Source organism: Zootermopsis nevadensis, unplaced genomic scaffold (assembly GCF_977971745.1).
Source record: "Zootermopsis nevadensis isolate Lab colony 2312 unplaced genomic scaffold, Znev_1.0 Znev_ptg000003l, whole genome shotgun sequence".
NCBI lineage: Eukaryota > Metazoa > Arthropoda > Insecta > Blattodea > Termopsidae > Zootermopsis > Zootermopsis nevadensis.
The window spans coordinates 2,437,809-2,464,791 of NW_028259135.1; the positions used below are offsets into that span (position 1 = coordinate 2,437,809).

Here is a 26,983-nt window from a genome sequence, read left to right on the forward strand (position 1 = left end):
TAATTTCAGTTCTAGCTTTTTTTATTATTACCTCCAGATATGTAAGTGATGTTTTTTTTCCATTTTTTACCTGTAATTTCATATTTTTCTTCGTTTATTTTCAGATATTAACTCTTGTCTGCCCTTATTTATATTGCTTGCATTAATGATAAATTAATTTGATGTATTATCTTGGTATTCTTCCAGAGCATTCTGAAGAAACTGAAGAACATGGGGATGACGAACATGAGGAAGAAGAGGTAGAGAGTGAGGAGGCACAGTTTCCAGAAGAGGAGGAAGAACAAGTACCAGAGGAAAGTGAAGAAGGACTGGAGGAGGAAGAGGATGGGGAGGAGGAAGAAGAAGAAGAAGAAGAGGAAGATGAACAAGAAGTCAGTGAAGAGGAACTGGAAGGCATCCCTGGAGTGACAGAGAGTGATGAAGAAGAGGATGAAGGTAATCTTAATTTGTAAGACCATTAACCCTTTAATTGTCAATCCAAAGTACTGAAACCTGATAATGTGGTGTAGTAATAATTTTCCCATTTTTGTTTTCATATGGGTTTTTTTTCTTTGATTTGCTAGGAAATGTCAGTATATTACATTGAAACAAGCCATAAGTTCACAAGTTAGCATTAATTTATTACTGTTTCTCATCTATTGTTACATATGTCTGATGTACGATACAGCGTCACTTAGACACAGAGACGAATGAAAAGATATATTTAATTTTACATGCGGAGTTTCCAGGTGCACTGTTTGATGTTATATCTGTACATGGAGTCAGGATGTTTATTTATTTCAGATATAAAATTGTAGGAATGTTACAATGGAAACTTCTCATGTTATTAAAACTCGCATGTTTTACAGGCTCTCTTTCAGTGAAACATGGAGTTTTTTTTGTCTGTATTGATGCAGCTTATCATTCAGTAAGACTTCATTGCATTTAATAGCTGTGAGAACTGAAGAGTTTATATTTGTGCAATATTTTTAACTTGTATATTGTTAAATACACATTGTATTAAAATGCTTGATATAAAAGTTGTTTATGTTAACGAGATGTATATTAGCATACCATCCTTATTTCCTAAGACAAAATAGATGTATGATGTCATCAGTCTGTATGTTTATGTGTATGTGTGTTGCTCAAAATGAAATATCTCCCTCCTTTTTGAGATCTTATCTAAGCTTGTTAATTGATTTTGGAGGTGTATGTTGAGGTTTATTTAATTATACATTACCTAATGCTTCGTGTGGTAATTGGTTTGTATCTTTGCTTACTGTTTTCCTTAGGTAAATGCTACAATAGCACCTTCAGACAGACTATGACAGCATCCTTCCCGGGTCCTCACCATTCTTGATCATCTCATTTGATACTCTTCAGTCTGTGCACTTGAAGGAGTTTTGTTAAATAACTGAAGAATTATCGTTTCCATTATGCATTTGTTTCAAGCATTTGTTATGAAAGACTTGAAGAAAACTAATTTTTTGTTTTGATTTCAGGGGATGGTGAGAATGCTGAGGATGATGATGAGGAGGAGGAGGAGGAAGAAGAGGCGGCAGCAGCAGCGGAGGAAGATGAGGTAAATTGTGACTGTAACAGTATACATGTTACTAGTAATGTGGACGTAATGTTCTGTACCAGCAGTAATTAACTTTCCCTTGACCTAGAACATTTTAATAAAAAATATCTGTTTGGAAGTTCATAACGGAAAAATGTACAACATTTATCATGTAGTTTGGCATGTGAACGTAGAGTCCATCATTAAAGTTGTAACCACATACACACCATCTCACAAGGGCATGTGTCCTTCACAGTTTATTGTCATCTTCATATGCCTTTCATTGTCGCATAAATTTTGTAGTTGACAAAATGTCGGATACATCAGGAATCAATAATTCATTTTTATGTGTTATAGCCATTTATGACCGTGCCACGGTGGTCTAGCGGTTAGAACGCTGGCCTTGTAATCCTGGGGTCTCGGGTTCGATTCCCGGCGGTGCCTGAATTTATAACTTGTGTTGGGCAAGGCCGTGGTCTAGGCAACACGGAGTTTTCCTCCGTGGCATCCCAACAATTACTCCATTCACACACAGAAGAAGGCAATGGCAAACCACTTCTGGATCATCTGCCAAGAACGTATATGAACAGGTCCCAGTCCGAGAAGAGAAAAGGATGGAAGGATCCTGTTCATATGGACCTGTCGTCAGACAGAACACTAAATAAATAAAAGCCATTTATGATATAATAGAGTTACATGAAGTGGGGAAGGCAAGATTAACACTTATATAGCATATTAGGTTAAAGGAAAATACAGTTTACTTATTTTTGTGATTTTTATGTGGTTTGACTTAATATGGGCGGGCATAGATAACAGAATTCTCTTAGGTCCATAAATGTAATTTCTGTTATTGAAGATGGTATGGGAACAATTTAATCTTTTGTGCAATTTTTATATTGAAATGTGACATTGAATACCCTCTAAATTATGTAAACATATGTCATATTACTCATACAATTATTGTAAAATATCTTATGCCTCATTTTTGTTTTTTTGTGAAAATAACTTTGTTGCAAAAATAGTATATTCATCCTTGAAAAGAGGTGGATGAACATGGCTACCATATAAATGGTGCAAAGCATGAATCATTATGTGTATTTAGTTGCTAGGCCAGCATTTGTTGGATTAATGGCATGATTAATTGTGTGTTACTAATCCTCTGTAACATGTGCATGTTGTGTTCCTAATTACTAGGCCAGAAGGATGTCAACAGTAGCACCAGAAGTCAAGCCCATGACAGAAACATCATCTAACTTGCCTATACAGAGTCATAGTCAGGCAAGAGACAGTTTGAGTGAAGAGTTTCATGAAAGACAACAAAGTAAAGGCATACATATGGCGGTGTCATCGAAGGGTGACAAAGAACAACAAAATATGCAATTAAAAAGTGAGGAGGTTAAACAAGAGCTTGTAAATCAGTCAGCGGCAAAACAAACAACTTCAAATCCACAATTTTTGCCTCCTCCTAAGCCTGACAGAGCAAATAAAATGCCTGATAGTGCTCTAGGTGCCAGTGTTGTACAGGAAATCTCACCCTCACATATCAGGGATGGAGTGAGTGTTCAACAGGGCACCTCAGACACAACGTTCTCTAATTCACAGAAGCCAGTTACATCCCATACTTCAGAACAAATTCTTGCACATACTGCAACAGAGAAACCAATCCCAACAAAAGAACAAACCATTTCACAAACCCCAACAGAGAAACTGGGTGCACCACACATTCCAGCAGAAAAACCAAATGCTCTACACACCGCAACAGATAAACCAAGTACACTGTACACCTCAACGGAAAAATCAGCTGTTCAACACATCTCAACGGGAAAACCAAGTTCTTCCAATTATCAGGTGCCTCCTCCTACAGTAACGCAACTTAAAGCAGCCTCACAGGCTGCCCATGCCCATGATTTAAGAGGAGATAAATTGGAACTCTCCATTGCAGAAAAAGTGACTGAAGTGCATTCATATTCAGAATATTCTAAAAGTGCAGGTGTGAAACCAGTGTTGAGTCAGGTGTCCAGCAAGGTAGCAAAGGATGGAACAAAACAGGACATCTATATTACTCAACAGCGTACGGATGTAGAGGGTTTTCAAAGGGCACAAACACCTTCACAAGAATCAGATTCAGTTACTCACTCTTCAGGTAATGTTCCAAAAGAGGCATCAGTACTAGCTGATAAAAGTGAATCAAAAATACCAGAGACTGCGAAGAATGCTTCAAGAACATCTGCATTCAAGCATAAAAAGGTAACTAACATTCATACAGAGTGATCTCTGACTAATATTGCAGATTAAAGCATGACATTGATCTTTCTACCTCTTTATCTCTCTTTACGCAACTTACCATAAAAAATTTTTGTGGTGATTTGAGTACAAACTGTTTTCTGTTTTTCTTAATTATAACAATGAATTCACTTTATTTTTCTTTCTTTTCTGCTTCTTTCCCTCTTTTTTCTTTCTTCATCCATTGTTGATTGCTTTTTTTCCTTCCCTTCTGTTTATAAACTGTTATATTTTCTCTTTCCGTGTCTTTACTGGGTATCTTTACCTAATATTTTGTCTGAAAATTAATAGAGAAAAAGTTGAATTTATGTTGCTGGAAGTATTATAAAGTGTAGGTCGCAAGTGTGGAAGTGAAACTACGAGGCGCGTCCTCAAAGTAAGTTTCCCTGGGGTCGTTTACAGAAACAAAACACAATTTCATGGAAATATTTATTGCAACAGATACAGCAAGTGTCCAGCTATTTTTCAACATATTCGCCACCGGAATTGAGACATTGGTCATACCGTGGGACCAACTTTTGAATACCTGTGTCGTAGAAGTCTGCCGCCTGGGATTGGAACCACTGTGTGACAAACATCTCCACCTCTCTGTCATTCTCACGCTGACGCTGACCGGACAGGAATTTCTTGAGGTGTAGGAAAAGATGGAAATCACTGGGAGCGAGGTCCGGGCTGTAGGGTGAATGATTAAACACCTCCCAGCTGAACTCCTGCAGGAGACTTGCTGTCCGTCGAGCCGTGTGCGGCCTAGCGTTATCACTGACCGCACTTCACAGTCGGCGGGAGCTGGAATAAGAACCTCCATCTTCAACGGCTGCAACGATGCTACTGTGAGAACGCGGGAAGTACCGTTAGTGCATGCGCCATGCTACGTCATTGCTCTATCACGTACGCACAGTCGCTTCGCGCAATATAAGGTTTGCTAGCTGTGGGACGAGTGGGAAACTTACTTTGTGGACGCGCCTCGTATAAGAGTACACTCCAAATTTTCTTCTGCAAGACATGAATTTTTATTTACCTTGAAAAGTACCATTTTGTTCTACTAATAATATCCATATTTTATCACACATCTTGCATTACAAATGGAAACTGGTGCGACCAAAATAAGGGATGATTAATATGTGATTATATATTAATTGATTACAGCAGAATGCTTGCCTAAAATTGTATTGCCTTTATTTCTAAGGTGGGAGGTGAAGATGGTGATGAAGGTGATGGCGATAATGATGATGAAGAAGCTGTTGAAGAAACAAAAGAAGAAGAGGTTGAAGGGGGAGAAGCAGAAGGAGATCATGAAAGTGCCCATGAAGAGGATGGTGGTGATGATGACGATGAAGATGAGCCTTCTGGTGGTAAGTTTAAATGTTGCATAAATGTTTATATTTTAAGATAATTTGAGCAGTCACATGAAAACAGGTGTTGCAATAGTTCATTAATAAGGAGGGTGCATTTATTAATATATATATATATATATATGTAAAATTTCATATTGAGAAGAATTGGACCGAGTGAACTGGCATAATAGTAATGTGTCTGACTTGCGTTGGATGGTACCCAGTTTAGGACAGCCAGGGAGTGGCTTCACTAATTTCACTCCAGGTTTCTGTCCCTCCAAACTAATTTCATGATAGTGCATACCTAAAGCATATAATGACCTCTGTCCAGCATTATTGTTATTAGTGACCACCTGAAATATCATATAAATCTTTAGAGAATCTTTAAGTACTCAGTATTCCGGAAATGCTTGCTACTTCTCAGTTCAAAATATTTTGTCTTCCCGTCTGATTTCTAAGAACCTGAAAATTAAAGTATACAAAACAATAATCTTGCCTGTTGTTTTGTATGGGTGTGAAACATGGTCTCTCACTCTGAAGGAGGAACATAGGTTGCAGGTGTTTGAGAGTAGGGTGTTGAGGAGGATATTTGGGCCTAAGAGGGAAGACGATGGGGCGTGGAGAAAACTGCACAATGACGAGCTTAAAAATCTGTACTGCTCCCCCAGTATTGTCAGGGTGATTAAGTCGAGAAGATTGAGATGGGCCGGGCATGTAGCGCGCATGGATGGCACAAGAGGTGTGCACTGGGTACTGGTTGGGAAGCCTGAAGGGAAGAGACCGCTGGGGAGACCTAGACGTAGATGGGAGGATAATCTCAGGCGGGATCTATGGGAGATAAGAGTTGAAGGAAACTGGATTTTGTTGGCCCAGGACAGGGTCCGGTGGAGGGCTTTGGTTAATTCGGTGATGAACCTTCGGGTTCGGTAAGCCATCTAGTTAGTTAGTTTGTTAGTATGTTGCTGTCAGTTTTAAAAGGATTGACTTAATTTACTTATTAATTAAATGAGTAACCTTTTCACTGTTTGAATGGAACAGTTAATTCTGTGCAGAGGAGGTCACTTTGATTATAAACATAATTGTTCCAACAAATGTACAGAGTTCTAGAATATCAACTTTTTAGAAATTAATATTGTCAGTATGATTTTGGTGAATGTTGGCAAGACTCGATAATGATCATGAGGCAGTGTAAAGGAGCTATGGCAACATTTGATATTTGTAATGTCATATGAGGGTACTTTCTGTATAATACTAGAAGCTTTCATGGCCCATACGCTGTGTTACAGCCAAATAAAATTTCGTATTGGAAGCTCCAGCTTCTTCCATAAACACTAAAGAGTTCCCAAAGCGTACGACCAAAGAATAATTTATTGAATTACTTGCAATTTACTAGCAATATAATTATACAAGAATGTCATTTAAGATCATAAAATTATAACTTAATGAACAGACTTTGCTGGGAATTTGTCACATTCTCTTAAAGCCTGACCATTTTAGTTTGAAAGTCATGTTTTTGCAACGATATTAAGATAACACTTCAGAGTGAATTTGCTTTGTATGTGTCGCTTAAATTCTTCTCTGTTGATACACGAGTACTATGAAAATCTTCTATTGACTGACATAAACTACTACACCCTGCTTCTCATTGGAAACTTCTTACCGTAAGCATTTTGAGGACATGTTTTAAGGGATGCATCCTGTTGTGTGTTGATCGTTAGATTGACAGTCCATCTGCACAAAAATAATTATTACTATTTAAATGTTTATTATGATCCACTACATGTTTCAACCTTAATTTGTCATCTTCAGGTAGTTCTCTTTAACTGTTTGAAACTAATTGATGTGACTGCTAAATTGTATACATATTTTCTGTTGCTGACTTCACCATGTAAAGGACTGTCTTATGCAGCTCACCTATTTAAGTAGAGAGGTTTAAGTAGGTACTGGTGGAAAGCTGCAGTTAATCTGAACTACGGCTTTCTACTTAAATAAGGTAAATTGTGTAAGACAGTCCATTATGTGATGAAGTCAGCAACAGAAAATATGTATACAATTTAGCAGTCATATTTGTTAGTTTTGAACACTTAAGGAGAATAACCTGAAGATGACCAGTTAAGGTCGAAACATGCAGTGGATCATAATAAACATTGAGACTATAATAAAAAATTGTTGTGTAGACAGTCTGTTGGCCTAATTATTTTGAAGACGTTTCATCAGAAGTTTCAAACTGCTAGTCTGAGTGTTTTTAAATCAGTTAGTTTGTATTACCACCAGTTTATTTAGTCTAATTCTCTTGTTTTAATTTATATCTTAATTGCGTCATGTTTGTGTTATATCAATACATATATTTATTTTTCCAGTCTATACACAAAACTTGTTTTAAAATAATTTTGTTAAAATTATTTATAACATTTACAATATAAATTGCATTATGTTATTGCGCTTTTCTGGTCGTATAATATTACATTTATCACAGCGCTTTTGATTTTGACGACATGTTTCGATGTTTACCACATCATCATCAGGCTTATCAATTGATATATTTTTAAAAACTATTGTACATTTGTACATTGCGTTTATAGATTTTTAATTTTCAGTCTTCATCTTGATTTGGAGTATGTATTTTGATGTTCATTATCTGTGAAATTAATTTTTCAAGTCGTGATTATGGATTTTGACATAGGAAATATAATAACAATTCAAAGAGTGTAAGGATGTAAGTTTTAAACGTAATACAAATATAATAGATCCTTACACTCTTTGAATTGTTATTATATTTCCTATGTCAAAATCCATAATCACGACTTGAAAAATTAATTTCACAGATAATGAACATCAAATACATACTCCAAAACAAAGATGAAGACTGAAAATTAAAAATCTATAAACGCAATGCACAAATGTACAATAGTTTTTAAAAATATATGAATTGATAAGCCTGATGATGATGTGGTAAACATCGAAACATGTCGTCAAAATCAAAAGCGCTGTGATAAATGTAATATTATACGACCAGAAAAGCGCAATAAAATATAACATAATGCAATTTATATTGTAAATGTTATAAATAATTTTAACAACATTATTTTAAAACAAGTTTTGTGTATAGACTGGAAAAATAAATATATGTATCTCTTGTTTTAGTTAATGCTATATATATCACACTGTCCTTCCATCAATGCTGTTACTACAGCTAAATTAGTTTGATGTTTGTAAATGTGAAATGCAATGTTACATTTCCTTGCTGACAGTGTATCAGTTTACAATTACATATATTTTATGTGTTTTTGCAGTGGCGCTAAAGTTTGGTGTTGGTGTGGCGCTAGTTCTAGTAGCGCACGTGGTACTGGTTAGGAAGTGGAATGCGGGTCGGTATTCTTTGTTTCTGTGCCTCGCTCGCTCGCACTGTCAGCATGACTCGCTCTTTGTAACAGTTACTAACAATGCATTTCCCATGTTAGAGATATTGCATTCTCTAAGTGTCGTGATTTGTATGTGTGTGTGTTTGTGTGGTTGCCTTACAGACAGAATAGACGCAGCTGTAGTGCTTGCTGAAATAAACCCAGTTTTGAATTGTAAGGAATGACATTAATATTGTAAAAATTCTGTTAATGCAGTCAGGTTGGGTACCATTCCATGTATATAGCTGTATGGTTATTGTGTTTCATGAAGTTTTTAAAAAAGTTAATTACCATTTGGACTTATATGATTCTTTCTTGCCATTGGGTTAGCTTGCCTGTTTAATGTTTGAATGATAGAAATTTTGACTGCTTAATTACAGTAGCTGTGATTGGTCTGTTTGGTAGTAAGTGTGATTAAAGGCATTTTTATAAATACTTTGGAGCATGCAGTGGTCCATCAGATGCTGTGTTGCTGTAGTGTGATGTACTGTGCCTTGTGAACAGTTTATGTAGTGACCTATCAGCTGATTGCCCTAGCATGAATTTGGAAGAGAATGTCAGCAGTATTGTACTGAGTGAACATGTTAGCTGTTGAAGTGAAATCGAATTGCCTTAAGAAATGGAAGTTTTGTACCGTATATGAATTATCAATTGTTGAGTTTGTACTTAGCTCATCTACAGTGATTGACAAGAAGATATCCGTCTTCTGGGTTATTGCGCTGTGTAGTCTGGTCGATGTTTACCAACGTTTCAGAGGTCATACTGCCTCCGTCATCAGGGCGATGACGGAGGCAGTATGACCTCTGAAACGTTGGTTAACATCGACCAGACTACACAGCGCAATAACCCAGAAGACGGATATCTTCATACTCACCGCTGTGAGAACCTCAAGTCTTACAGTGATTGACAACTTTTAAAGGATAGATTTAATTAGATTAAAACTTAAAATTAGCTTAAAATGTTACTTTATCTACTGCTTATTAGTGGTTTGTCCTCCATACCATATGAAATTATGTCACAACTCCTTTTGGAATTGTACTCTAATATTTCCTCTGTAGAGCAACATTTACACTCCAGGATTTTTGAAGTTGTCATTTCTGTGATGCCAGATGTGTGATTATGCTGCCACGATTTTGTCCTCTTTTTCTACACCAGTTGTAATTATTTTACTACCACAACTAGGTTAAAAGTGCCTTGTTCCTGGAATCAGTTTTTGTTTGCAAGTTGCCTAGGCATTTGGATTACTGGAAATGAAGTAGAGAAAAATAAAATATATATATATTAAAATTAAATTGTAGGGAAATATCTTGTGAGGATAAGAACTAGATTTAATCTGACCGAGGCTCATGACCATGTAGCTTGTATATCGAGTGTGAATGAATGAGGAGGTAAGAAATTTTACCGTCTTGCATGCTCTGAAGTGGCTCAGTATCATGTCTAGTAGTGGACTTTGTGATTAACATTGTTGAACTTCATAGCTCTAGTACCAGAAAGTTAATTAATTACTTTGTTATTCTGATAGGTAGCTAGATACATACTGACTAGATTCAAGTGAAATTTCTCTGGGGGCAGGGGTCAGAGAATTGGATGCAGGTTCCAAATTTAATCTGAGCATTTAAGGTTAAATGGTGAAAGCCACTTTTAATTCTCTGTAATATGTTGTGTTAATAGCTGTACAAGAGTACAGTATAAACAGCATGTATATGTGGTTTGAAATTTGAAGATTAATTTGCATTTCATGTAAAAATAATGTTGCTTAGTTGATGTATATCTTAAGCTACAGCAATTTTTTTTTTACATAAATGTGGTTATGTCAGTCTTTTAGTTTATGAATGTGGCTATGCCAAACGTTTTGTTCAAAAAATGCTGTTATGGAAAATCTTATATTCAAATTATAGCAATACCAGTTTGTTAATTATTGTAGCCATGTCTAAGATTTGCTTGAGAATCATAGCATTTTTTAGATTGCTCAGTATTTATGTAATTTAATGCTGGAAATGTTACAGAGTTTTTCTGTACATTCTTTAAAAGAAAACAAGAAGTTAGTGTTAAACTTGCCCATAACAATATTGAGGGTAATTATGTCATAAAAGGGTGTTCTGTTAACTCTTTTACTAGCTTTATCTGACATGACAGCTGTCTGTACAGTGTCATTATAGAAATAAACTGGCCATTTATCAAATTACATTGTTCAGTACAGTTTCTTAACAACTAAATTGAAAACATGGAAAGGCAGCATTGCAAAAAGCAATGCTTCTTGACAGTAATAGTGCATACTAGATATACAATAGTGTGTTTCATTACAACTGATATTCATGGGTGAATTGAAAGCATTAACTTTGAGAAATTTTTGCTATTATTCAGTTCAAAATCTTCTTATCTTCTCAACTCATGTAGAAATCTAAGGATTGTGTATGTAAAGATTATAATTTTATCTGTTGCTTTATGTGGGTATGAGGCTTGATCTCTGACAGGGAAGGACATAGATTTTAGGGTGTTGAGAACAAATGTTGGGAAGAATATTTGGGTCTAGGGGAGAGGACGCAACATAAGGGAAGAAATTGTATAATGAGGACCTTAGGTTTAGAAGGGTTATGATGGTTAAATGAAGGAGGATGGGTGTCTGGTACATGCAGTATATATTGGAGAATTGAGAAATGCATACAGAATTTTGTTTGGAAAACCACAAGAAAAGGGCCGCTCAGGAGTCTTAGGCACAGATAAGACGACAGTATTAAAATGAGTATTAAGGAATGAGATTGTGAGGGTATGAATTGGATTCATCTGACTCATGGTATGGTCTGATAATGGGCTTTTATGTAGGTACTGATGAACCTTCAGGTTTCATAAAGGCAAGGAAATTTTGTGACCAACTGAGTAGTTATCAGTAGCAAATGTTGGCCGTATCCCTCAGTTTGTAACTCCTTGCTGTGAATGTGTTGACAGTTTTTCCAAGAACCAAATGATTTGTGATGATATGGGCAATGTAAAATGTTATAGGCAAGTTTAACAGTGATAAGTTAAAGGTATTAAGAATGTGTACAAGGCCGGCTGCTGTGCTGGCGTGGTAATGTTGGCTGATTTACAGATGATGGTGTGACAGTGCAGCCAACTGTACCAGGACAAGCAATTGGCACCGATCATGGTGTGGAAGAGATCACGCCAGATTTGATAGAGAGGCGACAGACACTGATACCGCAGGATAATGCACAAGATGACCTTGAAGGTGAAGTCAGGGTATTGTTGAACTTCTGGCATTGGGCACTGCGTGGCACTTGGTCAAGGTGGCTCAATCTCTTGAGTGTCATAGCAGAGCAGCAATTTGACTTGCATATGGAAAATACCCTGTTTGAATCCCAACCAGGGCCCAGTGCTTATGACTGAGATTTTTTATGGTTTTTCAAATTCCTTACAGATAGATGCTGGAATAGTATCTTAAAATTTGCCATAACCTTTTCCTTCCCACTTCATTATACATAATCACATTTGAGGATGAATGTAACATCTGCAATTGATAAATCATCATTAAGTAACATTACTGAAACCGAATGCAGGTTCTAAGTGTCGCTGCCATACCTCTCTAGGATCTAGGTTCAGGAACTGTAATTTGTGATTTTCTAATTTTTTATTCTATTATCTCACCATCATTGCTTGTTACTACCAATTGAAAATTTGTTTATGCAGCGGTAGTACTTATGATTTGTATAAGATGCCAGACTCACATGTCAAATGTCTTAGATTTTGTAGAGATCAAATCATCTGCGTGTCCTTTCCGTCAATCCCTTATCATTGAAAAAATCAAAACTTTGTGACATAGGCCTGTAGTGTGGTTCGGAGTTCATGTTAAGCAAAAGTCCCTTCCGCCAGCTGACTTCATAACAACCCTATCACTGAGAGTGAATGGAATTATGTTGAAGATATCTGTCTTCTGGGTTATTGCGCTGTGTAGTCTGGTCGATGTTAACCAACGTTTCAGAGGTCATACTGCCTCCGTCATCAGGGCGATGAGTATGAAGATTTCTGTCTTCTGGGTTGTTGCGCTGTGTAGTCTGGTCGATGTTAACCAACGTTTCAGAGGTCATACTGCCTCCGTCATCAGGGCGATGAGTATGAAGATTTCTGTCTTCTGGGTTATTGCGCTGTGTAGTCTGGTCGATGTTAACCAACGTTTCAGAGGTCATACTGCCTCCGTCATCAGGGCGATGAGTATGAAGATTTCTGTCTTCTGGGTTGTTGCGCTGTGTAGTCTGGTCGATGTTAACCAACGTTTCAGAGGTCATACTGCCTCCGTCATCAGGGCGATGAGTATGAAGATTTCTGTCTTCTGGGTTATTGCGCTGTGTAGTCTGGTCGATGTTAACCAACGTTTCAGAGGTCATACTGCCTCCGTCATCAGGGCGATGACCCAGAAGACGGATATCTTCATACTCACCGCTGTGAGAACCTCAAGTCTTACATGGAATTATGTTCTTTGGGTGAATTTCTTTGTGCTTACCAGGCAGTTAAGAGGCCTGAAAACTCAGAGACAATAACTAGAATCAGTCAGCTTAAGACACCACTACCACTTCCTTCCATAGACTTTCTAGTTTTAATTTTCAGTCTGTCTGTTATTTGATGCTATATAATATATGCAGATGAGAATGAACTAAACATAACTTATTTTCCACCATGGACATTTTGTTTTGGTTAATGTTAAAATGGTGAAATAACTTCATTATTAAATGGTAGATTTATTTTTGTGAAGGAAATTTTTACATTCGATATTTAGGATCTGAATATTCTGAAGATGAAGATGCAGAAGATGAAGAAGAGAAATTGCAGAAAGTAGAAATGCTTGAAGACTACATGACAAAGTACAGACAACAAGCACCAACAAAGAAAGAATATACAAAGGAAGAGAAAAGAGTTTCACCTGCAGAGAGTGAAGAAGATGCAGGAGAGGAAGAGGAGGGTGAGAAAGATACTAAAGAGGATAGTGAGGAGGCAGAAGAGGAAGAAAGTGAAGAGGAGGAAGAACAGCCAAGAGCTTTTGGTAAATTACTACAAAAATGTCAGTATCTTTGTAAAACTGTATATGACCACAAATGTAGCAGATAGGCATCTTTTTCCAGACTGTTCCCAAATTGTTTGATTAAAAAAGATAGCTTAAACTTTTAAGGCCGATTGGTAATTATGCGTACCATCTACTTTAACGTTGGCTTCATTTTGCCCACAGTGTGTATTTATGGGTTTTATATTATTCTCAAAAACAACAATTATTTCATTAACCACTAACCAGTTAATCTTTGTGATGGTGAAGTTTTCTGTTTTCTTTGCAGTATGAACTTTGGCTTCAAATGGTTAAGCAATAACACAGGTTCGCCATCTGAAACTGAAATTTACCTAATAAACATTTAAAGATTTAGTTCCTACAGCAGTGAAAAAAACAACATTTCTCTACTACAAGGCCTATTTGGTTAATGCTGATTAGTGAAAAGATCACATTTGATTCTTATAATCATATAGAACCGTGCCATGGTGGTCTAGCGGTTAGAACGCTGGCCTTGTAATCCTGGGATCTCGGGTTCGATTCCCGGCGGTGCCCGAATTTATAACTTGTGTTGGGCAAGGCCGTGGTATAAGCAACACGGAGTTTTCCTCCGGGGGCTTCCCCGGTTTCTCCGTGGCATCCCAACAATTACTCCATTCACACACAGAAGAAGGCAATGGCAAACCACTTCTGGATCATCTGCCAAGAACGTATATGAACAGGTCCCAGGCCGAGAAAAGAATGGAAGGATCCTGTTCATATGGACCTGTCGTCAGACAGAACACTAAATAATAATAATAATCATATAGAACCCATTAATGTAGTCTATGGGCAAAATACAGAATAAAGGCTGTTAAAGCAGGTGGTACATGTAGTCATCACTGGACTTTAAAGGGCTAATTGTGTTTAGGAGGTACCTGGTTCGGTTCTCTTTTGTGGTACTGACCAGAGATATTTGTGGTACCTCCAAAGAAAACACTGCAGAGTATTATAAAATATCCCATGACCAGTTTGTTACATGCTAATTTTATTATTTCCGTTTTCTCCACTTGTGGCCTGCTGTTTCTGTTTCAGTGTAATTTTGTTAGTCTAGAAGTAGTATAATGGTCTCAAATCACAATTTTATTCATATAATTTTTTCCATATTCAATATTCATTCTTTGGAAGTGTATTGTGATGCTACATGTGCTTGTTTCTTCATCCCCTGATCCAGATACAGGCATGAATATTATAGAAACTAATTGATCGGTTATGGTAAATTGAGTATGAACATTATGCAGTTGGAAACCACCCAGTTTCTTGTACTTTACTATCTGTCAGAAGCAATATTCTTGCTACACAAACTTACCAAATTCAGTGTAGAGCTCAGAGGTTTTATATGGAGATGTATTTTTGCATAGTACATAGTTTGTAGTATGTATTCTTGTAGGGAAATGGAAAATAAGATTTTATTTTTAATTTCTGTTTTGTGATATTGATTCTGAAGCTATAATACTTCTGACTTATATTTTGGAGCTTCCTGTTTTGAGGCTTGGCTGTATTGATTGCATATTTAAGGTGATTTTGCAACTAAAAGTTGAAAGAATGTGCCCATTGGGTTTGCCATGTCTACCTGTCTGCGTGTAAGAACTCAAGAATAGCTGAATGGATTTTCCTGAGATTTGGGTTGGGGTGCTTTACTAAAGTATGTAAATACTTTATTTAGGTGATGGTCAGTATAATAATCTGAAGTAAACTATGTTTTTGCCCCATGCTTTCCTTAGAAACTGAATTTCTTTTATCATCAAGAGTACTAGTAGTATACCAAATTGGAACATTCAATATAAATAAAATAGATGTTGAAAGGACATGAAAAATTGTGGATATTATTAGTTATTCTCTGAATCACTTAGTGATGTTCCTAGTGTTTATTCTTCTAAGTTCTGAGACACCTTCATGGCTATCTGAGTGACTTTTAACTTCTCAAAGACCGTGTTTTACGGCATTACTGTATTCTGAGGACATTCGAAGGAGTACTAAAGAGCTGGGTTATCAGTACAGATGCTTTTTCCCCACTGACAAAGAATTATCCACAGTTGAAACTGTTACTCTCTTTGTTCAAAATTCATGCTTAAGCATTTTGAGTTCAGTATTGATGTGTGCTCAGTACCACATTTCATTTTGCTGGGTTCGACTTTCACATAGTCTAAATCATTTTTGTTATATTACTTTAAAAGCATAGCATAGCATTACATCTATGAGTTGAAATTAAAAACAAACATTGGACTTGCAAGGCTTGTGTAAACACTTGCAAAGAGAATCAGCTTTTACTTTTCATGTTCCTTCATAATTATTTTACTGTTCCAACTGTTTACCTGTAGAACATCTTGGAACACTATGTAGATCTTATGGGTACTGCAGGTACAGTTTATATATGAGATTATTGTCATATTGTGATTGTTCACTAGTGATGCAGTAATTGCTTGTCACAGTCACACGTGCTGCTGACATCACTCCGGAAGAGTCGGGAACTGAAGAAGACGAGTCGGAGGAAGCAGAATTTGTGCCAGTTAGAAGAGTCACAAAGAGCTCTGGAGGACAGGTAAGCAAGGCCATTCTGAGAAATTCTGTGAAGAACTTTTTTGACACCTACATTTTTGTAAATACTTGTAGAGAGATTAGCAGAAACTCTAAATTAGTTAGAAACTTTTTTATTAGTATTACTTTTTAACATTGTCATTAGCAATTCTGGTAAGGCAACCATGGAGACTTGAAGTGCTGACAGCACTATTGTCATATAATGTGGGGCCTTCAAATTTGTGTGATGATAGCTCTTTGAAAAATGTACACAACTCAGCAAGAGTTTTTAGAAAGACAGGTACAGGCACATCCTATAAACCTGATGAAGCAGGGTATAAATTAAATAAGAGAAATACATCTCATTCAGGAAATACAATTATGAATGCAACACATTTACAAAACATTTCCCAAGAACAAAATGCACTAATGGATCAAATTGTGTACAGTCACATTATTAACAATTCTTTATTATTAAAAATATATTAAAATTGGCCGTCAATCACAATATAAGATAATTAAAAGATTAAAATATCATTTTACGTTCCTTATCGAGTACTCGATTTACATGTGGAACATTTACGACATGTTTCGGCTATATATAGCCGTCATCAGGTGTTATATTATAAACTTTTTAACTGAATTACTGATTTTTAATGATTTTTAGTTTTCATTTTTCTTATATTGTGATTGACGGCCAATTTTAATATATTTTTAATATTTAATAACTCACAATATGACGCACTTACAATATCTTAACAATTGTTTATCAATGTAATGTTGTATTTAGAGATAAAAATATGTTTGTTACTAAAACAATATCAATATCCATATGTATGAGAATATTACATTGTTTCTTTTGTTGGTGTTGGTAATTTTGTTTTTAAGTTATGTATCCTATAAATACTGTATGTTGAGGCAGTATTTTCATTATATCCATGCTCTTTGGGGCAGACAATATTCTGTTACTGAATAAATGTGCATAGACTTCAAAAATGTTTGAACCTGTAAGAGCTAATCTGTCAACACACCAACTGTGAGTGTGTTTGTATTGTGTTTACACGATGCCTTCTCTTCTCTTCTCTTGCCTTGACTTAAAATATATCTTGAAGATAGTATTTGTTTGTAGGGTTATGAAAAAACTGACGTCACTAGTGAAGATGATCTCAAAATCCGTGAAGATTTGGACTTGGCTGATGCAGAGATGGAAGAGGTAAGTCCCGATTGTTTAAGATTTACTAGAACCGGTAAAGAAATTATAATCCAGAAGGGAATGAAGTGAAATGCTTAATTAAGAAACAAGGTCTTTGTTGGCTGGTGTAGCAGTATTGTTCCAGACTTCTTTTTGGAAGTAACCCAGTTTGAATTTCAGTTGGAGTAGACTACTCTAACCAGGGGACCCAAACAGTTTAGAGTCTCAAACCAGGAGGTTTGAAACAAGCTTGACCAGAGGGCCCAAAAGTTTAGGTTTATATCCTTTCACTTCAGTTTATGACAGAAATAGAGTCAACTTTTGAAAATCTGTGTTTTAATAACGTCTGGATGATGGACAAAGAACAATGTGATACACCAAAAAATACATTGATGTAATTGTTTCAGTGTTTATTTAGTTACAACCATTTTCTCTTGTCTCTTTACCAGGACTTTGGTAACTAACCACTTTCCTTTTATTTGTGTCTCCCATTCCTTTTGCTTGTACCCTGGCACAACTTCAAGTGCTGTAACATTGAGATGCTTTTAATATTGAATTATAATGTAATTTGTTTGCTGACAAAGTTTTCTTATAGTTAAAGTATTTTAAAGTGCCTTGTAATAGCAGGTTTTATGCTGCTATACCGTGATCTGTAATCACAACCAGCAAGTGTGACTAGTTCTGTGTTTTGTTCCTCAGTGATGAGGCATGGATCATGGCGAATGAGCTGTTTCAGCTGTACTTGCTTCATAGTAGTTTGAACAGTGTTTTTGTGTGCAGAGTGCATATATGATAGTTAATTCTGATCATAACATTGTGGTTTTTCAGAGTTATAATTTCTCACATCCATAGCTTGAAGGAGACACAAAGAAATTATGAAGTGTGTTGTGTGTATTCTGTTATATTGTAGCTTGTTGCTCTCTCCATAATATTACTTTTGTTTATAGACTGGTTTATTTTTTTTAGCAAACTAATGAAATTGGTGTGTAACTGTATGTGTTTAATGGGTTACTTGAATCCCATTTTGTTTTCAGAATTAACTTTTGTGTAAATTAAAAGTACACCTGTTAATTTCATTAACTTTCAGGCATGGTTCTTCCTATTGAGGATTCTCTGTCCCATTGCACCCACATTTACCATCTGAAAACTGGACAGAGAATTTTTCAGTAGCTGGAAACAGTGCAATATTTATCAATGCAGGAAAGTCTTTTACATTGAGGTCTGGGGAAATATTCCTACACTGGTACATTTATTAAAAATAAGGCTATGATAACTGGGAACTTGAGTTATTGGGACTTACATTTAATTATGAACTTGTCATATATAATATTTTACATGTTGGTTATGTTGGATTGTTTATCACAAAGAAATGATGCATCTGGTCCCTTGGGGTTTATATTTAATTTGTATAATATTTATTTAAAGATAAGTTTCAGATTGTATAAATGATTTACATTTACAGGGTGTTTTCATAGTAAGGTAGTTAGTCCATATTCACATGGCTTTTAGCACATTCAGACTCTGAAATTTATAACACTGCTCCTTAACGTCAAACATTTTTGGCCAAGAGGCTTTAATTTCTGTGGCAAAGGAACAAATTTAAGATCTGTTTCACTCACTCTCTTTCATTATGTCACTCATTCTTATAATCCTATTCATTAACTTCTGTGCTGCGGACAAGATGCCTTGCCCGAAAACGGTAGCTGCTTCTGCTTTGAACATCTTTGGTATTTGATAATGTTAGTGAAAATAAATTTTCCATACCATTTCTGGTCACTTCAAGCCAATTGTGTGGTTTCAGGTACCATTTAAACTTGAAATAAATTATTTATTTATTTATTTTCACAGTTAATCTCAGCATGGAAAGTATTAAAATAATCTGAATGAGTTTGCAAGTCTATCAGTTGTGTGCATTGTGTTCATTGTTCCAGCTGGTCACCATCAGGCCATTGTCGTGTATCATTTCTCATTGTAAAGAGTACATCTTGAAATAACAGCATTTCATGAGATAATGTTCTTATATGTTATCCAAACTATTATGTATCTATATTTGAGAATGTGGGAGTCATGTACACAGTGTGCTGTAAATTGAATTATGAGTGCTAATTATCGTACTTCATCGGAAATTCTGGCTACGGGTCTGAATGTGTTGTATAATTTGAGATTTGTGTACCGTGGTAATCTAAATCCACTGAATGTGGTCTGGTGTTGTTTTGTGATCATGTTGTGTTTATAATATTTGAGTTTGTGCATGTGTGTACACTAACAGTTGTGTTTCCCTTGCACCATATTCCATTCTTCCCATCTCCTGCTCTATCCATTTAGCACATTATCTTCATCAGTCATATCCATGCTTCTAACGCCTAAACAAACCTGAATGGTCAGAGGCCGGAGGCAGCTCTGCGTACGTTCACAACCATCCTGATGAAAAACCCTGCATCTCCTCGAGCCCATCATGGAAAGGCACGAGCATTGGACAAGCTGGCAGAAAAGAAGCATAGCAATGCCCTGCTGCAGGAAGCAATTGATGCATACGAGAGAGTTCTTGCGCTGGGGTTGTCAGTGCCTGACAAACTGTTTGTTCAAGCTGCTGAGAGGTGCATCAACAGGATGAGGTTTAAGGGTGAGGATTTTTAAATTCTGTTAACCTAATAAACACATTAATTGCCTGGTCATCATCATCATCATCATCTTGAATTAATCTTGTTATATGTTGTGACTCCGGGGCTTGTATTTAGAATTGATTTTGTCATCTTTTGCATTTTCCCCATCTGCATTCCGTTTTCTTTGAATTAAATCTTTTAGAATCACTGATTTTTTTAATAGCGCATGCCCTCGAATTAGACACACTCCACCATTTTCATAAGCAAGAACATCCAGAAAAGGACCTTTCATTATTAACATTTAATTTCTTGACTTATTCGTTTATGAATTTTACTAAGTTGACTCCATGGAGTAGTCCTTGTGCAGGTGATAGTTGCTCAGAATTTTATGGTAAATAGAGGTTAATTATCATGTTCACAAGAGCATGCAACTGGTCCATGTACTGGACATGTAGCTTGATTATGGTAGCAGGAAATACTTAGGATTTTGGTGGGTAAGCTTTTGTAATGGATGAATAAAATATTGACAGGAAAGTAATATTGAAATGGATCTCACGGAAGTAGGTTATGAGAATGTGTTTAAAGCTTTAAAACAGAAAATACCAAACAGATGATGAATTACTGTTGGACTGAGGACTAGGTGGGGATTCTAAGTGAAGGAAGACTTACAGAGTAATGGATACGGATGTAGTAGGAGTGATTATAAGGGATACAAAAGAATAGAGAAGGCTTTGCCCTGATTGAAACATCAGTAGATGATAGAGGTATGTATGTTGCAGGTCAGTATCATACAGCTGTTCATATCCACAAGAAGCTAATCCAGCGATTCAGTGATGACCCAGCTTATCCAAATCAGTTAGCTGTCACGTACTTGATGATCAACAGGTGCGTAAGCCTGCTCTAGTAGTGATGCACATGTTAATAACAGATTGGCAATACTGTTGTGACAGTTTTACCTGATCTTTTCACCTTTCTTGTTTTACGAGGCGCGTCCCAAAAGTAACTTTCCCACTCGTCCCACAGCTAGCAAACCTTATATTGCGCGAAGCGACTGTGCGTACGTGATAGAGCAATGACGTAGCATGGCGCATGCACTAACGGCACTTCCCGCGTTCTCACAGTAGCATCGTTGCAGCTGTTGAAGATGGAGGTTCTTATTCCAGCTCCCGCCGACTGTGAAGTGCGGTCAGTGATAACGCTAGGCCACACACGGCTCGACGGACAGCAAGTCTCCTGCAGGAGTTCAGCTGGGAGGTGTTTAATCATCCACCCTACAGCCCGGACCTCGCTCCCAGTGATTTCCATCTTTTCCTACACCTCAAGAAATTCCTGTCCGGTCAGCGTCAGCGTTTTGAGAATGACAGAGAGGCGGAGATGGTTGTCACACAGTGGTTCCAATCCCAGGCGGCAGACTTCTACGACACAGGTATTCAAAAGTTGGTCCCACGGAATGACAAATGTCTCAATTCCGGTGGCGAATATGTTGAAAAATAGCTGGACACTTGCTGTATCTGTTGCAATAAATATTTCCATGAAATTGTGTTTTGTTTCTGTAAACGGCCCCAGGGAAACTTACTTTAAGGACGAGCCTCGTATATACTTTTGTAAGACAAGAATGGAAAGGTATATTCCAACTTGGTATACACATAGTTCTCAAATAGTGTCTTAACAAAGCATCTCAACAGTACAAGTATTAAAGTAGAAAAGTATAAACAGGCATAAATAATTTTGTATTGTATTATGTACAAGTAGTCCCTTAATTTCCAAGACTTATAATTGTTTTGGATGCATTATAGTATCCACTGTTGGCTTGGTGAGCCTGTCGCTGTCCCAGAGATCCATTACATATGTTCTTCAAACTTAACATGTGTATTTTATGTTGTAGCCCAGTTTTTTTGTGTGATGAATGAATATTGAGAAATCTGATAAAGTGATGTGTGATTTTTGTGTAAAGTAGGGGTAGTACTGAACTCATATTAGTCAAAATGAAATTAACATAACAACATGTAATCCCTACCACAAGTATCAGATTCTTTTAACATCTGCAAAATAGTATCCCAGATAACATTTGAAGGAACGGACATGACCTCAACATTATGCTTTAACTATTTCCGTGTTAAGTAAGGAATGCATAAAAGTCGCAGTCATGTGTTTTCGTTAAGTGTAGATAACGGTCAGCTATCTGTTCACTTTACGTGAACTTTCTCATGACTTTCTTAATATTAGAATAAAACTTGACGTCTTGAGGACCTAAAATATAGAACTGCTGACTAACATCATTCAAGATTTGTTGGTTATAAATCTTGAAGTAAATGACTCTGAAGTGTTTTATTATGGGTATGCAGGCTAGCAGATGCAAAACACATTTTGGAGGACACTCTGAGGCGCTGGCCAGAAAATGGGTTTGCTCAGGTTCACTATGGCTTTATCCTCAAGACTAGCGACAACAATAATGAGGCTGCAGTAGATTACTTGACGCAGGGCATTGCTACAAGGGAACCAGGCACCCTTGATGGACGTTTCTTCTTCCATTTAGGTGATGCCCTCACGAGACTTGGCCGTCATGAAGAGGCTGGCAAGGTGAACTGACTTTGAACTAACAACAATTTTTAAGCCCTTTTCACTCATATTGCATTCATTATCAGTGTTGGTAACTATGATGCTTGTGTATTAGGTAACCTTTGTTCAAGAAAATGTGGCATGCAGTTCATTATAATCATCATAATCAGGTTTTTGCTGGCCACACATGCTCCTTTTTGCTAATTGTTTCTGCATGCTCTGACGTCTGAAAGTTGGGTGAACATTTGTGGGGGGACAGTCATAGATATAATTTACCAAAATATATTGGCACATTCCAGTTTTAGTTGGGATTGGACAACAATAATGGGCATTTTACTTGAAGCCCTGCGTGCATTTTCATGCTTAGAAGTGACTGGTTCATTCACAGAGGTCAAAGTTCAAATTCTGGCAAAACATGAAAATTATTGTAGCATATGTACATTTTCTAATTTGTTGACATTTATCATGATCCCTGTGGTTTCAAGTCAAGAAATGTTTTGACCAGCTGAATATGAATAATTCCAAGAAGAGGTTGATTTATAGTTTGAAAGTTTATTACCTTGTTACTTGGTTAATTTGTTGGTTGTAACATGAATTGTTTCTTTGATATTTTTCTGCAGATTTATGACCTGGGAGTGAGGGAGGGGCTGTTCCTGTCAAAGTATCAACGTTCCTTGTATAATGTCAATAGACTCCGAGCACAACCGTGGTGGACACCAGAGGAGACAACTTACTCGAAATATTTCAAGTGAGATTTCTATTACCTCTACTGTACATCTTTCTAAGGAACCTAGTGTCTTGATTTAAAGGTGCTGGCCTTCCATGCAAAAAATCTTAAGTTGGAGACTATTCAGGTTCATGCAGATTTTTTTACATGCATTTTTCTGTCCTTATATGTAGTATAATCGTTCGATTCCCGACGGGGGCAGAGGATTTATCCTCTAGCCTCTGCGTCCAGACCGGCTCTGGGGCCCACCCAGCCTCCTCTACAATGGGTACCGGAGTCCTTTCCCGGGGGTAAAGCCGGCCGGGGCGTGATGCTGACCACTCACCCCCATCTAGTGCCGAGGTCAAGGAAGAGAGGAGCTATACCTCCACTCACCCCAAACGCCTACATGGCGTATAGTGGGACAAACTTTACTTTTACTTTTATATGTAGTATAATCACAGTTTTGTGTATGTACTATTGATTTTGATCCCAGATTAAGTTGTAGGACCTCTCTGTTATCAATCATCATTGCCATCCCCTTCAGCTTGACCTCCTTCACCCTATCATCAGAGGTAGAACAGTAATCCCACCTAATTGGTACTCCCAAAAAAATATGGGTACCTACCTTACCTTTGGCAGCAAGTGGCCAGGATTGTCAAAAACTATACCTGAAATCATAAGCTGCATCACAATGTTACTACCTTCTTTCCACGTTCATCCAGCACATTGCCACCTGCGTTACGTCCATAATAAATAGTTGGACCGTTTTCCGTATTTTAGAACAACTTTTCATGCACTGTTTTAAGGAAGCTGCAAGACAACTGGCAACAGATCAGGGAAGAAGGCTTGATGGTTCTGGCTAACAAGATATTTAAAGATGAAGCAGAGAACCTCAAAGATATTGGGAACTGGCAGCAGTTTGAGCTGTTTGCTCGAGGTGAGCTGTCAGATAACACCTTGTTATACTTTGTATTAGCTTGAATTCAAGACACTTTTCTGTAAATCTATAGAACATGCTGTAAACTGTGTTGACGTACTTTGTGGCCTTATTTTAGTACATTTTGGTTATTTTAGGCCGCAGGATTACTTCAAACTGTTTGAAAGCTCCCTTCACTTGTCAGCTCATAAGTGAGTTTCCTGCGGCCCGTGATTGTCGCCGTGGGCAGGCCAAGTTCAGTGTGATGCATGCTGGGACTCATGTTTGGCCGCACTGTGGCCCCACAAACTGTCGTTTACGGTCACATCTTGGTCTCATAGTTCCTGAGGGCACATATATTCGAGTGGCTGAAGAGACGAGGTAAGTCTTGGAACTAATGTAGGCAAACTTAGAGCTGCAGAGTGGGTGCCGAAGTATTACAGCCCTCTTATTGGCGAAGCTAGTGCTACAGGCTGTGCGATAGTTGCCAAGGTGTTTTGTTAAAAGTTAATTATTCATGAGAGACTTCTGTATATAAGATATGGTTACATTCATATAGGCCATGGTTGTACCATCCCTTGAACACATGTGAATTACATGTATTTAATACTGACTTCTAAGAATCAGCTGTGTAGAAACTTAAAAGAAACTGCCTTACTGGCTCAGACAGCTCGCTGGCTGGGAATGGGTCATTAATTTCCCAGCACACTGAACACGGTGGCTGAAGTAGTAATGCACGTGAATTATGGTAGATGCATGCTTTGAATATTGACTGGGGAATCAGCTACATTGACTCATGGTTTGCCTGAATCCCACTAGGTGAATGCTAAGGTGGTAGATTGTAAACAATTTTTTCTAGTTTACATTACATAATTATCCTGCTATGTTATTTGATGCTGAATAACTTCTACGTCATTAAACGGCATGATAACAAATTGTCACTGTCTCAGCTGCTTAGATTATGTGGAATTGAATGAAATTGTAGAGCGTTATCATTACACAAACTTGTTCTTTCAGGTTTTGAAACAAATGTCACAAATGAGAAGGAGAAGGGAGCCTGAACATTTGACCTGTCTGTAACTCACTGTTGCCTTGCTGTTCAAATTGGAATACCGAAGGCTTTTTGTTTTGTTTTCAGGTTTCTTTATGAACTAATGAAGCCACAAAGGTTCTGTAAACATAAAGGTTTGGGAACACTATGTTTTATATGTTGTCATTCCTTGTACATTAATTGAATTTTCTTAAATACTTTTAGGACCTGGAAAGAGGGAAAGTTGTTTGTATTTGATGACAGTTTTGAGCATGAGGTGTGGCACAATGGGACAACTACGAGACTTGTGCTTATAGTCGATGTGTGGCACCCAGAACTGACAGAAGATGAGAAGAGATCAATGCCTGCCATTTGACAGGGAAATAAGTTTGTGACATGGAAAGTTATTCATCCAATTAAGAACATGGTCATCCTTGCAGCTGTGTATCCTAGTAATACAGATTTTTGTGCTGTATAGATCGGTGATTCTCGATCTGCATTCTGAGGAACCTGCTGTCATAGGTTTCAATAGGTTCCACATTTAGGTTTGTCTTATGGCAAATGTTGTTACAGTTACAAATCCTAAAGCTGATTTTATCCCCAGTTACAAATTTTTTAATTGTTTCAGTTCTAAGAGCCCGTAGAACAATAATTTCTAATGCTGTCTTTTCCAAACATAAACAGTGTGAACTTACTGACAGAGGTTTTCATTAGTGTATTAGCATTATCTGTATTGCGACTGGCTTCCAGAATTTTGTGTTATGTTCCTCAGTAAAAATGTTACATTTCCTATGTGCAAAATTCCTTTTCCAATGTTAGAGATTTCAAGATAGTAAAACTGAAGTTTGATTTTTTGTTGGTTCTGTACTGAGACAGTCATTTAATACAATTTTTGATTCCAAGAGCACATCTAGGAGCCAAAATAGCTTAGTCATTGAAGTGACTAGAATATGACCTGGGTAACAAGAGTTCAGTTCCTGGTGGACAGAGATATTTCTCTTTGCCATGTCCATACCAGCTGTGGGCTCACCCAGCCTTCTGTCCGATGGTTACTAGGTGTTCTTTTCCTTGGGGTAAAATGGCTGGAGTTTAAACTGGCCAATCACTTCCCTCTAGTGTTGAGGTTAAGAATGATTGGAATTCCAATCATTGAAATATTATGGTAGATTGTCTCCTTCAGAAAGAACCCATGAGGAATACTCATGAGGTTTTGATAAATCACAAAAGTAGAATACTATAATATTGGACATTACACATGCCTAGAGAACTCATCTCTCTTTGCCTTACTCCAATATTTAGAGAATTTTCCCTGTCACAGATCTGAGGTTAATATAGAAAAGTCTTTGGTTTTAATATCCTTTGAATTTTGTATATGCCTACCACATAAAATCTTCCATCTAATTTCATATGTACAACTTTTGGTTATAGTTGGGTTCCTTCTATGGACAAAAATGTATGGGAAACACTGCTGTAGATATTTGAACAGCTATTTAAAAATTGTGTATGGAGCTGATATACTGCCATTCACTTGCAAGGAATGTTTTTTATATACTAATGATAATTTGTTCAAAGTCCAGCTATAAAAGTGCCTTTTGGTGATCTTTCTTTGTATGTTGTATGAAGGATGTGGTTTATTTATTGTAATATAAAATAAATTACATTAAATTATTTGTATGAAACTGTTTGAATAACTATCTCAATTGGAACAAAGTCCTTGAGAAGCTATTAATTGTTCAACATGTTAAAATAAATTTCATGCCCTTTAATATATTCACAGGAACCTGTAACTGTCTCATCCTGTTCCAGATGAGTCCACTCTACACCTTCATAT

At 37.0% G+C, this 26,983-nt stretch overlaps 1 protein-coding gene across 1 annotated transcript in view; it reads left to right on the forward strand.

Annotated features, from left to right (window-relative positions):
* Positions 1–26,831, forward strand: part of Asph (Aspartyl beta-hydroxylase) — a 37,033-nt gene extending 10,202 nt beyond the window's left edge. The window contains exons 5-20 of the mRNA XM_087358704.1: positions 187–435; positions 1,482–1,561; positions 2,735–3,787; positions 5,010–5,175; positions 8,451–8,525; positions 11,647–11,784; positions 13,327–13,590; positions 16,059–16,168; positions 17,273–17,356; positions 19,721–19,958; positions 20,718–20,823; positions 22,284–22,518; positions 23,118–23,245; positions 24,013–24,143; positions 24,281–24,503; positions 25,378–26,831. Coding sequence (XP_087214830.1) covers positions 187–435; positions 1,482–1,561; positions 2,735–3,787; positions 5,010–5,175; positions 8,451–8,525; positions 11,647–11,784; positions 13,327–13,590; positions 16,059–16,168; positions 17,273–17,356; positions 19,721–19,958; positions 20,718–20,823; positions 22,284–22,518; positions 23,118–23,245; positions 24,013–24,143; positions 24,281–24,503; positions 25,378–25,528 — 3,431 coding nt within the window. The 3' untranslated portion in view covers positions 25,529–26,831. The remainder of the gene's footprint in view (positions 1–186; positions 436–1,481; positions 1,562–2,734; positions 3,788–5,009; positions 5,176–8,450; positions 8,526–11,646; positions 11,785–13,326; positions 13,591–16,058; positions 16,169–17,272; positions 17,357–19,720; positions 19,959–20,717; positions 20,824–22,283; positions 22,519–23,117; positions 23,246–24,012; positions 24,144–24,280; positions 24,504–25,377) is intronic.
* The last annotated feature ends 152 nt before the right edge of the window (positions 26,832–26,983 follow it).